This window comes from Cherax quadricarinatus, chromosome 24 (assembly GCF_038502225.1).
Source record: "Cherax quadricarinatus isolate ZL_2023a chromosome 24, ASM3850222v1, whole genome shotgun sequence".
Lineage (NCBI taxonomy): Eukaryota > Metazoa > Arthropoda > Malacostraca > Decapoda > Parastacidae > Cherax > Cherax quadricarinatus.
In genome coordinates, this window is record NC_091315.1 from 32519024 (window position 1) to 32533258 (window position 14235).

General features: G+C 38.7%; 1 protein-coding gene across 4 annotated transcripts in view; it reads left to right on the forward strand.

Annotated features, from left to right (window-relative positions):
• The window catches only part of LOC128690896 (probable palmitoyltransferase ZDHHC24), a 30196-nt gene that overhangs the window by 2186 nt on the left and 13775 nt on the right, over positions 1-14235 (forward strand). For all 4 annotated transcript variants that reach the window (XM_070088304.1, XM_053779657.2, XM_053779659.2 and 1 more), the window contains 2 exons: positions 9528-9810; positions 13592-13699. In XM_070088304.1, the coding sequence (XP_069944405.1) occupies positions 9549-9810; positions 13592-13699 (370 nt within the window). In that variant the 5' untranslated portion in view covers positions 9528-9548. The remainder of the gene's footprint in view (positions 1-9527; positions 9811-13591; positions 13700-14235) is intronic.

The window sequence follows — 14235 nt, forward strand, 5'->3', positions numbered from 1 at the left end:
TGCTAGATGAACAGGGACAGCAGGTGCTTCATGACCCGTACAGATTTAGTGCTTCCCCCCAAGATGGACAAAAATAGATTAAGATATTATTTTAGAAGAAGAATTAGTAGTAGTACACTATATTCTTGGAGAAGCACTAAACCCATAAGGGTCATACAGTACATGGGGAATAGGATGCAGTTGGGTTTGATTGAAGGAAGGGCAGGGAGTGCGTAGTACTTGTATTAAATGATTACTATGAACTTTACACAGCGAAGTGCTGAAAACCCTATTCAGGTTGTTAATCCAGGATAACCCAAAATAGCTAAGCGTTTTGTCTTATTTCTGTTGGGGGTCATTCTGTTAGGAGACTCGCATTATCCTGTTTCACATATGTATCTATTACCAGTTTCAGTAGTTTTCTTACCCTCACAGCCCGGCCTGGGGCCGGACTTGTCTGTTGATTTCATGTTCATCCTGGTTGAATGATTAATTTGTCTCTTGAAGAAATTACATTCTGCTTTTGATCTGTGGCTTTTAGTGAGGCAGTAAGTAAGTAAGTTTATTCAGGTATACACAAATACAGTTACATAGATTATCATACATAGCAGCATATGTGTAGAAAACCTAGGATAACCCAAAAAAGTCAGACAAAGTGACTTATTTTCATTGGGGCCATTAAGGCAGGAATAAGGTTATTCATAGTATACTTTGTTTAAATAATATACTCAGCATTATAAAGTTTCATAGCCTGGAGCCATATAAACCAGCACATTGACTCTTGAAGAACTGTTCTCAGCAACAATAATTTCATTATTTATCACCTTTTTCCTCTAATACTGGGAGTGTTGGAGAGTATTTTTTCTGTGGCAGACAATGCATCTAAATGCCCTTCTGAGTATTTATGCTATGATTATGTCTTGAAATTCCACTTTCCTTGATGAAATATTAAAACAATTTCGATCTTATATTCTTCATTCAGCAAACCAGCCATATCCCACTGAGGCAACATGACCCAAAAAGAAAAACAAAGTTTCTCTTTTTAACTTTAGTAATGTATACAGGAGAAGGGGTTACTAGCCCCTTGCTCCCAGCATTTTAGTCACCCCTTAAGACACGCATGGCTTTCAGAGAAAGAATTCTGTTCCACTTCCTCATGGAGATAAAAGGAAATAAACAAGAGCAACAACTAGTAAGAAAATAGAAAACCCAGAGGGGTGTGTGTATATATATATATATATATATATATATATATATATTTATTTATTTTTTTTTTTTTTTATTATCACACCGGCCGATTCCCACCAAGGCAGGGTGGCCCGAAAAAGAAAAACTTTCACCATCATTCACTCCATCACTGTCTTGCCAGAAGGGTGCTTTACACTACAGTTTTTAAACTGCAACATTAACACCCCTCCTTCAGAGTGCAGGCACTGTACTTCCCATCTCCAGGACTCAAGTCCGGCCTGCCGGTTTCCCTGAATCCCTTCATAAATGTTACTTTGCTCACACTCCAACAGCACGTCAAGTATTAAAAACCATTTGTCTCCATTCACTCCTATCAAACACGCTCAAGCATGCCTGCTGGAAGTCCAAGCCCCTCGCACACAAAACCTCCTTTACCCCCTCCCTCCAACCCTTCCTAGGCCGACCCCTACCCCGCCTTCCTTCCACTACAGACTGATACACTCTTGAAGTCATTCTGTTTCGCTCCATTCTCTCTACATGTCCGAACCACCTCAACAACCCTTCCTCAGCCCTCTGGACAACAGTTTTGGTAATCCCGCACCTCCTCCTAACTTCCAAACTACGAATTCTCTGCATTATATTCACACCACACATTGCCCTCAGACATGACATCTCCACTGCCTCATATATATATATATATATATACACACACATGCATGTACATGCATGTGTAGTGTGGCCTAAATGTAAGTAGAAGTAGCAATGTAAGTAGAAGTAGCAAGACGTACCTGAATCTTGCATGTTCATGAGACAGAAAGACACCAGCAATCCTACCATCATGTAAAACAATTACAGTCTTTTGTTCTACACTCACTTGGCAGAACGGTAGTACCTCCCTGGGTGGTTGCTGTCTACCAACCTACTACCTAGAATATCTTATATTCTCATGTATTTATTTATTTATTTATTATTACACCTACCATCCGACTTACGACCAAGTTTGGTTCCGAGAAACCGGTTGTAAGTCGAAATGGTCGTAAGTCGACCTTTACTACTGAATATCGACAAAACATTTTTGTAATGACTATTTTATTGTTTTATTTTGGTATTTCATGTTTTACTTTACTTTTTATGTTGTTAGTATTGTATTTTATACTGTAAGGTTTAGGATAAACACTGTGTACAACACAAATAGTTGTTTATTTCCCAGAAATTTGGCATAAAAAACACGGTCGTAAGTCGAGTGGTCGTAAGTCGAGCAGGTCGTAAGTCGGATGGTAGGTGTATTTGAACATGATACATAGTTGTACAAAAGAAATACAGTGATTGAGTGTACATGCCAAAAGCCCCTTGTATGCAGAGCATTGTGGGCAGGCTTAAAATTAACTTAAGATTAACTAAGCAATGATACATTCAGTGGTAAAAATACAGTAAACAAATTACATAATGAAGTACAAATGAGTATTTCAAATATGAGGCTTTATAGTTGTACAAAATTTATAATATAATCTTGTCAAATCGAATAAAATCAGTGATTTGTAGTGCAGAAACAAGTCATATTGTCATTTCTTTTGATGAGTTACTGAGCATTCATGAGAATGGAGTATTCTATTAAATAATGTAATTGCAAAAAAACAGTTTGATAGGGTCACAGGTTATACATTTATGAGATACAGTTAATCAGTATTTATTTAGTTGTGGATAAGTAAGTGGTTTTTAAGAAGTCTTGAATTGATAAACAGTGTTTCTTTTATTTTTTTTTTTTTATTTTTTATTATCACACCGGCCGATTCCCACCAAGGCAGGGTGGCCCGAAAAAGAAAAACTTTCACCATCATTCACTCCATCACTGTCTTGCCAGAAGGGTGCTTTACACTACAGTTTTTAAACTGCAACATTAACACCCCTCCTTCAGAGTGCAGGCACTGTACTTCCCATCTCCAGGACTCAAGTCCAGCCTGCCGGTTTCCCTGAATCCCTTCATAAATGTTACTTTGCTCACACTCCAACAGCACGTCAAGTATTAAAAACCATTTGTCTCCATTCACTCCTATCAAACACGCTCACGCATGCCTGCTGGAAGTCCAAGCCCCTCGCACACAAAACCTCCTTTACCCCCTCCCTCCAACCCTTCCTAGGCCGACCCCTACCCCGCCTTCCTTCCACTACAGACTGATACACTCTTGAAGTCATTCTGTTTCGCTCCATTCTCTCTACATGTCTGAACCACCTCAACAACCCTTCCTCAGCCCTCTGGACAACAGTTTTGGTAATCCCGCACCTCCTCCTAACTTCCAAACTACGAATTCTCTGCATTATATTCACACCACACATTGCCCTCAGACATGACATCTCCACTGCCTCCAGCCTTCTCCTCGCTGCAACATTCATCACCCACGCTTCACACCCATATAAGAGCGTTGGTAAAACTATACTCTCATACATTCCCCTCTTTGCCTCCAAGGACAAAGTTCTTTGTCTCCACAGACTCCTAAGTGCACCACTCACTCTTTTTCCCTCATCAATTCTATGATTCACCTCATCTTTCATAGACCCATCCGCTGACACGTCCACTCCCAAATATCTGAATACGTTCACCTCCTCCATACTCTCTCCCTCCAATCTGATATTCAATCTTTCATCACCTAATCTTTTTGTTATCCTCATAACCTTACTCTTTCCTGTATTCACCTTTAATTTTCTTCTTTTGCACACCCTACCAAATTCATCCACCAATCTCTGCAACTTCTCTTCAGAATCTCCCAAGAGCACAGTGTCATCAGCAAAGAGCAGCTGTGACAACTCCCACTTTGTGTGTGATTCTTTATCTTTTAACTCCACGCCTCTTGCCAAGACCCTCGCATTTACTTCTCTTACAACCCCATCTATAAATATATTAAACAACCACGGTGACATCACACATCCTTGTCTAAGGCCTACTTTTACTGGGAAAAAATTTCCCTCTTTCCTACATACTCTAACTTGAGCCTCACTATCCTCGTAAAAACTCTTCACTGCTTTCAGTAACCTACCTCCTACACCATACACTTGCAACATCTGCCACATTGCCCCCCTATCCACCCTGTCATACGCCTTTTATATTCACAGGTAATGAATTCCAGATTTTTGAACCTTTTATGTGCATTGCATTTTTACATGTGTGAGATGAACACGAGGAACATCAAAGAGTGATCTGTGCCTTGTTTTGTGGTCATGTGTTCTGTTGAGGTTGGTAAGGAGAAGTTTGAGGGGAGGGTTTATATCCGAGTTCAGTGTTCTATGTATATAGTAGGTACAATAATAAGTATGGATGTTTTGTACAGTGAGTAAATTTAGCATTTTGAATATTGGTGGAGTATGCTGTCTGTAGTGGGAATTTGTTATTCTGACTGCAGCCTTTTGTTGGCTAATTAATGGTCTGAGATGGGTTATTGTTGTTGAGCCCCATGTACAAATTCCATAGGTGAGATAGAGGTAAATGAGTGAGTGATATAGGGCCAGGAGGCTGACTGTGGAACATAGTACCGTATCTTCGATAGTATACCTACGGTCTTGGAGATTTTCTTGGAAATGTGTTGTATATGTGTTTAAAATTTGAGTCTATTATCAAGGTGGATTCCTAAGAATTTTCCCTCTGAGTTTTGTGATAGGTGATCCGTTTATCATTATGTTAAGAGGGAGATCCGTGGTTCTGTTTCCAAACTGTATGAAGTAGGTTTTGTCAATATTGAGAGTAAGCTTGTTAATCATCATCCAGGTAGATATTTTCTGTAATTCGGTATTTATGGTATTGGCTAGCATGACTGGGCTTGGGTGAGAGAAGACGTATGTAGTGTCATCTTCAAATAGTGTGGGTTTGAGTAGTTGTGATGCATTTGGTAGGTCGTTTATGTAAATGAGAAAGAGGAGAGGGCCAAGGACACTTCCCTGAGGGACACCAACAGTAATTGGCTGTGTGGAAGAATTTGCTCCATTTGTGTACACATATTGGCTTCTGTTGCTAAGGTACGACTTTAGGTAGTTGAGGGAGTGCCCTCTTATACCATAGTGTGACAATTTTATGTGCAGCAAATCATGATCAACTGTATCAAAAGCTTTACGTAAATCAATGAAGATCCCCAGTGGGACTTCTTTTTTCTCGAGTGCAGTGTATATTTGTTCTAGCATGTGTATAGTGTATAATAGCATCATTTGTATTTTTATTAGGCCTGAACCCAAACTGACAGGGGTTGAGTATGTTGTGGGAGATGAGGTAGGAATAGATTTGTTTATGAATTAATTTTTCAAAGATTTTAGAAAGAGGGTGTAAGCTGGATATTGGCCTATAGTTATTCAAGTCTGTTTGATCTCCTCCTTTATGTATCGGGGTGACCCTCGCTATTTTGAGAACTGTGGGGAAGGTAGAGGATTCGATGGATTTGTTAAAGAGTGTTGCAATGATTGCTGACAGCATCTGCAAAGCTTTTTTGTATATAAAGGGTGGTAAGGTATTTAAATCTCCTGTCTTGTTTTTTAGTGTGTTGATAACAAGGTAGGCTTCTGTTGCATTAATTGGAGCTAGGAACAGTGTGTTTGGGTAGTTGCCAGTGAGGTAGTCATTGGGTGAGGTATTTGAGCTTGGGACTTTATCAGCAAGGTTTTTTCCTATGGTGGAAAAGAAAACATTGAGTCTGCTGTTTTGGTTGGTGGGAGTTGGGGTTCATCTGGTTTTGTTAGTTTGATTGCCCTGTTTCCTGATATCTTTTTTGTTCCTAGAATTTCAGATAGAGTTTTCCAGGTCTTTTTTACATCACTTTTTAAGTTTGATAATCTGTTCTCATAATACAATTTTTTTGCTCTTCTTATCAGGCTGGTTAGGATTGATGAGTAACGTTTTGTTTGGTCCCTGGTTATGTGACCCATTCTATACTGTTTTTCGTATAGGTGCTTTATATTTATGGATTTGAGGATGCTAGGTGTTAGCCAGGGACTGTTCAGTCTCTTAGCTGTGATCTGTTTGGTTTTTTTAGGGCAGTGCTTGTTATAGAGGTATTGGGTCTTTTTTTAGAAAATTATTAATACATTCATCAGTATCTGTATAGGTTTCTAGCTCAGTTAGCCAGTCAGTGTTTGTCATTGCTGTTGTGAAGTTATTAATGGCTGCCTCACTGTGAAGTCTGAAGGTTACTTTAGTAGTGTCTTGGGGTAATTTACTTAGATTGGTTATGAGAAAGGTAGGGTAGTGGTCTGTGATATTATCTGTGATTATGCCTGATTTTAAAGGGGATATGGTGTTGGTCCAGATGTGGTCTAATAGGGAAACACTAGTCTCTGTAATTCTTGTAGGTTTTGTTACTGTTGGTAGCAACATGCAGTTACTCATAGTGTGTGTGAATTCAGTAACGTGTGGGTCCTGGTCTTGCAGGAGATTTATATTGAAGTTACCTGAGAGTAGTAAGTGATCTTTATTCATGTGTGCATCAGTTATCATACTTCCTAGGTTTTCACTAAAACGGCTAATGTTTGACTGTGGTACTCTGTAGATGTTTATCACTGTGAGAGGTTTTTGTAGGTACAGTGGACCCTCAGCTAATGATGGCATCAGCTAACGTTAAATCCAGCTAACAATACATTTTAACGAAAAAATTTTGCCTCAGCTAACGCTAAAAAACTCACCCAACGCAATTCGTTCGAGATGCGTCCACGTGTGGCCTGAGCGCGCCTCAGTTGTCCCGTGTGTGCCAGTGTTTACAAGCCAGCCAGTGCGGCCGCATCCACGCATACAATCGGAACACTTCATATTATCACAGCGTTTTTAGTGATTGTACCTGCAAAATAAGTCACCATGGGCCCCAAGAAAGCTTCTAGTGCCAACCCTGTGATAAAAAGGGGTGAGAATTAGTATGGAAATTAAGAAAGATTTTGAAGGGTTTGGGGCTAACCCTGAGATGCCTATGCCAGTTGTGGAATCCATTGTGCCTACTTCAAAAATTAAGGAAATGTGTGCAAAGTGAGTTGAACTGCAAACCTTTATGGATGAAAATCACCCTAACACAGCTATTGCAAGCCATGCTGGTGCCTATTACAATGACAATGTTGTGGTCCATTTTAGGCAAATCTTAAAGGAACGGGAGGTACAGACCTCTATAGACAGATTTGTTGTGCGACAGAGGCCCAGTGACTCTCAAGCTGGTCCTAGTGGCATTAAAAGAAGAAGGGAAGTAACCCCGGAAAAGGACTTGATACCTCAAGTTCTAATGGAAGGGGATTCCCCTTCTAAACATTAACAACTTCCACACTCTCCCCTCCTCCTATCCCATCAATCATCACCAGATCTTCAATAAAGGTAAGTGTCAGTTTGTGTGTATTAAAATTAATATTTCATGTGGTAAAAAAAAAAAAAAAAAATTTCATACCTTGGGGTGTCTTGCACAGATTAATTTGATTTCCATTATTTCTTATGGGGAAAATTAATTCAGCTAACGATGAGCTTTCAGGAACGGATTAATATCGTTAGCTGAGGGTCCACTGTACAGTGGACCCCCGGTTAACGATATATTTTCACTCCAGAAGTATGTTCAGGTACCAGTACTGACCGAATTTGTTCCCATAAGAAATATTATGAAGTAGATTAGTCCATTTCAGACCCCCAAACATACACGTACAAACGCACTTACTTAAATACACTTACATAATTGGTCGCATTCGGAGGTAATCGTTATGCGGGGGTCCACTGTATTTGGATTTGAATTTAGCTATTATATATTCCCCATGTTTGTCCCTTGTGCAGGTATTAGTGATACATTCTAGTTGGTCTGAGCAGTATATAGCTGTTCCACCTCCATGTTGATCTGGCCTACAGTTGTGTATGGCTTTGTAACCAGGAATGGCATAGATGTCTGGAGTATCTGGCTTTAGCCAGGTTTTGATGAGAGTAATGATGGACATACTGGTATGCAGGGAATTTAGTAATGCTGTGAGGTTATCGTAATGTTTGCTTAAAGATCTGACATTGTAGTTAAAGACAGTTATGTTGTTGTTGGCTCTGTGAAGTGCCTTTGTTCTGCTGTGTAGTAATGTTGTTGTTGGCTCTGTGAAGTGCCTTTGTTTGTTCTGCTGTGTAGTAATTACAGTTACTGTTTGATTCATTTAAGTCATTCAATAAGAGGTTGGTATCAGGAACAGTGCTTGTAATCATAAGATTTACAGTGGATCTATAATTAGACTTAAGTATAAAACAAAGTAAATATTCTAAAGCTAAAAAATAGCGTGTATGTGTTTTATATTGATTTCTTAACTGTAGAGGCTTATCTATACGTGTATATTCAAAACATAATCATGGGTTTCTTGCATGACATCTAAATTATTATAACCTTAAATGGGCTTAAAAGATAAAGAATCTGGTATAAAGTGATGGTTGCCACAATTGCTCTTGGCTGATGACAAAGTACTTTTGGGAGATTCTGAAGAAAGGTCTTGAAGATTAGTGGAATATTGAGGCATCTGTTGAAAAAAGTGTTTATCAATGGAGGGAATCTGGGGATTGTAATAAAGTATTGTGAGCAATAGACTCCAAATCCCACAGCTTGGAGGAAGCTGGAGACAGTGGGACATCACTTCTAAGATTAATACATACAGAGAATAAGAAACGTGGAAATTAGAAGACAGTGGGAGTATGAAAAGTATAACTCAAGAGGGTGGAGGAGGGGTTGTTGAAAAGCTTTAGTCACTAAGAAAAAATGAAGCAGAATATATTGAATATATAAATCTGGGGTGGGCAGAAGAGGTAGGGGTAATACCAGGAGTTGGAGGGAGAATAAAGGAGATACTGAGTGGTAAGGACTGGAGTGTCCATTAGGCATGTGTGAGCATTTTAGATCAGAATGTAGACAAGTGTTTTTTTTTTTTTTTTTTTTTTTTTTTAACTGTATTTTTTTTTTTTTTTTTTTTTTTTGTATTTGACATGTTAGTGTAAAAAAGATAACATTTATGAGGGATTCAACCAGTTAGCTGGACTCTAGTCCAAGAAGTGCCTGCACTCTGAAGGTAGGGTGGGGATGTTGCAATTTGGAAGGGGGTGGGGATTTTGCAGTTTGGAAGGGGGTGGGGATGTTGTAGTTTGGAAGGTAATTTGAACTGTGATGACTTTAGACTTCTGGTAAAACAGCTGTTGAGTAAATGATGGTGAATGTGTTTCTTCTTTGGGTCACCCTACCGTGGTGAGAAATGGGTGGAGTATACCTGGAGAGGGTTCCAAGGGTCAGTGCCCCCGTGGCCTGGTCTGTGACCAGGCCTTGTGGTGGATCAGGGCCTGATCAAACCAGGCTGTTACTGCTGGCCAATATGGCAAAAAAATTATCATTAGTTTTTCTGTATTACAGATTTGGCAAAAGGAACTAGAAATGGGCAAGTCAAAGACAGTACTGCCTCAGAATTCTACAGATCGTATGTTGTTTACCTTCATGATAGTAGGTATACCCTTTGCAGCAGTGTGGTTGGGATGTGTGGTGTTGCCTCATTACCACGACACCATTAACACCACAGTGGTGCTGCACATCACAGCAGCTGCCTTCATCTTCTATAACATATTCCACAACATACTTCTTGTAATTAGAACAGATGCTAGTGGTCGAACCTCTTACTTACCTTCAGTCCTAAAACCAGGTAAGATAATTTGTTTTGCTCATATTTTGTGAATGTTATCAGCAATATTTTTAATAAACTCAGCAGGGTAATTCTCAGCAGCTGTGTTACCAGCTGATTTATGCTTAGCATGAGCTTGTGAAGGCTCCTTATTATTTATACTTTATGGAGTTTCATAGAAAAACCGGGTTTGTGCCTTATTATTTGAGCACTATAAGAAGCACTGCTCTGTATTTTTCTTCAGTCCACACATTGAGTAACTTCTATGGCTTATTGAGCTGTACAAACCTAGTCATCTTTTTTAGCTTGTCAGTCAGTATAACCTGATCAGTATAACCTGGAAGGTTTCTTTAGTGACTGGACTGTCTACAGTTTTTTGTTTTAAACTCTGTTTTTAAATTGGAATTTGTTGAAAATATTGTAAAATTGGCCAAATTACTGACTTTTGATTACTTAATAGGGTAGTTTTGATGTTGAATTGCTAGCCTCATGTAATCAGTGAATATGACAGAGAGTAAACCAGAAAAATAGCCAGAAATTTAGTCATTTTGAGCATTGGAATAGGCCTCCAACTGGGCGAATCACTGTTGGAGGCCTGCATAATTCCATAAGTTTTAAATCATATTTTGCATTTTTGGTGTCATTAACTCAAGAGAAAGTTTCTCTGCCTTTTTAGAAGAGGAGGAGGAGCAGGTGAATGTATTCAGATATGAGTGGACGTGTCAGCAGATGGGTCTGTGTAAGATGAGGTGAATCATATAATTGATGAGGGGAAAAAGATGAGTGGTGCACTGAGGAGTCTGTGGAGACAAAGAATTTTGTCCATGGAAGCAAAGATGGGAATGTATGAGAGTATAGTAATACCAATTCTCTTATATGGGTGCTAAGCATGGGTGGTGTATGTTGCAACAAGGAGAAGGCTGGAGGCAGTGGAGATGTCGTGTCTGAGGGCAATGTGTGGTGTGAATATAATGCAGAGAATTCATAGTTTCCAAATTAGGAGGCAGTGTGGGATTACCAAAACTATTATCCAGAGAACTGAGGAGGGGTTGTTGAGGTGGTTTGGACATGTAGAGAGGGTCAGCCTAGGAAAGGTTGGAGGGAGGGGGTAAAGGAGGTTTTGTGTGCGAGGGGCTTGGACTTCCAGCAAGCTTGCGTGAGCATGTTAGGAGAGAATGGAGACAAATAGTTTTTAGGACTTGATGAGCTGTTGGAGTGTGAGCAGAGTAATATTTATGAAAGGATTTGGGGAAACCGGCAGGCCGAGCTTGAGTCCAGGAGATGGGAAGTACTCTGAAGGAGGGGTGTTAATGTTGCAGTTTTATAACTGTAGTGTAAGCGTGCCTCTGGCAAGAGTGATGGAGTGAATGATGGTGAAAATTTTTCTTTTGTGAGCCACCCTACCTTGGCCGATGTGTTAATAATAAAAAAAATAAAATAATATTTTTTCAACAATGCTGACAGAAGGTGCTTTCAGTTTAGAGGGCTGCCAACAGCTTAAGGATTAATACATTGTTTTTGCCAGTAAATGTATGTACTTGATAAAGTCTCATGTAGGTAAAAAGTCATATACAGTAGGGCCCCACTTATACGCCTGGTTAGGTTCCAGGCTGTCGCCGGAAAGCAGACATCGCCAGAAGGCAGAACGCCATTTTTTTTTCCATTTATAAATGCATATAAATTCCAGACAACAAGTTTACACTAAATTATATTAAGTTAGTAATAGAACCAGGCATTAAAAACACACAAAGTAAAATACATTCACAGTAAATTCATTACTTATCTTAAAGTATTTGTAATCTTAATGTAGGGAGAGAGGTGAGTAGTACTTATTTGTAGGAAGTCAGGTGCAGGTAGCCCAGGTGTAGGTAGCCCTAGCTCCCCGTCTCATACTTAATATACGATATTTAAAACATCCCAGAGAAGTAAAATACACATACAGTACACTCATTATTTACCTTAAAATATGTGTAGTCTTAATATAGGAAGAGAGGTGAGTCATATTTATTTGTAGGGAGTCAGTGTAGGTAGCCGGTAGGTGTAACCCGCCTGGGCTACACCTACCGGCTACCTACACTGTGGCCCAGAGCCATATTATTAATATCGACATAACTTGTCCACTGAATTTAATCATTTCTAACAACTACCTTTAGATACCATCATAAACGAAGGTAGAAGTAATGAGTAATTCATGCCGAAAATTGTAAACAAAAGCGGAGTGAGGGAGTGGCTGGGCCAAACACAGATTCATACATGTTTTCTCTGATGGCTGAGCAGAGAAAACGTAATGTTGTCCCTCCACCCGGCTACCACATAGCTCCACAAGTATTATTATCAGAGCACACATAAAATATGCAATAAATGCCAGACAACAAGTTTACACTAACTTATATTAAGTTAGCAATAAAAATAGGCATTAAAAACACAATAAAAGGTAAGATACACACTGAGTACACTTATTACTTGCCTTAAAATATTAATATTAATAATGTGTGAGAGGTGAGTGGCAGGGAGTTTATTGAATAAAATCAGAATGGCACACCATGATCCTCTAACTTGGCACTTAAATCAAGAGGCTTACGACTTTTCTTTTTATCACAGCTAACCTTAGATGCCATCGTCAATGAGAGCCAACTAGTTAATGAAAGAGTAAACGAGAGAGAACAATATACAGAGTTGAGACAATGTAAGAACACAAACTGAACAGGTAGTGGACGATCACTTGGTCAGGCGAAATAAATGCGTATTAATGTGTCTACTTTTAGTTCATTCACGTCCATTTGTAAGAGTTTGTAAAACATTTACCTCAAGATTTTTTATTATAATAATAATTACCTCACAATACAAATGCTCTTACATTGTGTACAAGTTGTACAAGTTAGTTCAGAATAAACAAACAGCAACACACCATTTTTAGAGTGAACGAAGGTAATAATAATAATAATATATTAATAATAATAATATTATTATTATTATTATTAATAATAATAATAATAGTATTATTATTATTTATTATAAAAAGCACTAAACCCACAAGGGTCGTGAATTGCTATATATAAAGTAAAGGCATACGAAAAGAATATTTTTCTACAGGTATTCCCCAGTTTGACTAGAGAAAACGTAATTCTTCCGACACTACCTACACAGCTGCTTTGTAAACAAATCTCATATTTACATCAACTTTTATTCTGTGAGTGTATGTATCATGTTTATATGCTATGTAATGAGTTTCATATATAATTTTGAGGAAAATATCATAGATGGATTAATGAAAATGCCTATATTGATGTAAAATAAGACATTTAGTGTGCCCAAGAGTGATTATTATTATGTAGTATTGGCGTCATGAGTAGAGAGAGACTTAGCGATTTTAATGTGTACCTGCACACCAGCACAGTGTGTAAGTATATTTAGGTACAGGTACACTTAAGTATAATTATCAGAGTACATATAAAATATGCAGTAACTTTAAAACACTTGAAATTTTGGAAAGTTTCCTGACATAATAGATGAGGTCACGGAAAATGTAAACAAACCGGGTGGGGGGGCGCCGTATTTGAAAGACCGCTTGCCGTATAGCAAATTTTGGTCATAATTTGACATCGCCGTATTAGCAGAACGCCGTAAGGCAAAACGCCGTAAAGCGGGGCCTAACTGTAAATAGAGGTCTTTAGCTGTGTGTATCTTTTTAAACCATCCCTGTACAGTATTAGATTTATAACCCAGGATTAGTTCTCCTTTATTTTCCCTATTATTCCTTCAACACTGCAGAAACATATGTCCAAGGACATTCCTTCCACAGGCTGGAGGTATTGTGCAATCTGTCAAGTGAATTACCCTCCCAGATCTTACCATTGCCACATATGTGATGAATGCATTCTCAAGAGAGACCACCACTGCAAGTTCACAGGTAAGGCCAAAAAATAATGAGTGTAGGTTAGGGTAGGTTGGTTTTTTTGTTTTATTTTTATTGCTATCATGACCCTTGGCTTTTATATGTACAATACAATAGTTTCTGTATTTACCTTTTGAATGTCAAATACAGTGTGAGCAAAAGAAATCATTGCTGTAATAGAAAGTCACCATTTGACTACTGGCCATCACTTTGCATAAAAAAATGTTAATTAATTAATGCTTACTTTTTTCCCCAAAGCTCTTCATATCATGTGGAAAAATTGTATATAATTTGAATACTAGTACAAATATGAATGATATGACCACTTCATGGGATTCGTTATTTGCACTAGTCAAGATCTGGCTGTAGTCCTCCTTTGCCTTCAGTACTTGGCTTCCTCTTGAGAACCTTGTGAAGAAGGAGTTTGGCCGCTGTATTCTTTACCTTCCACGCCACTGCTTCCGACTGTCTAATTTGCCTGGCTATCTTAGTTATGTCCTCTTGCCAAGGCCAAAACAGAAGCTTCGTCTTCCATTCTAAGGTTATAGGAC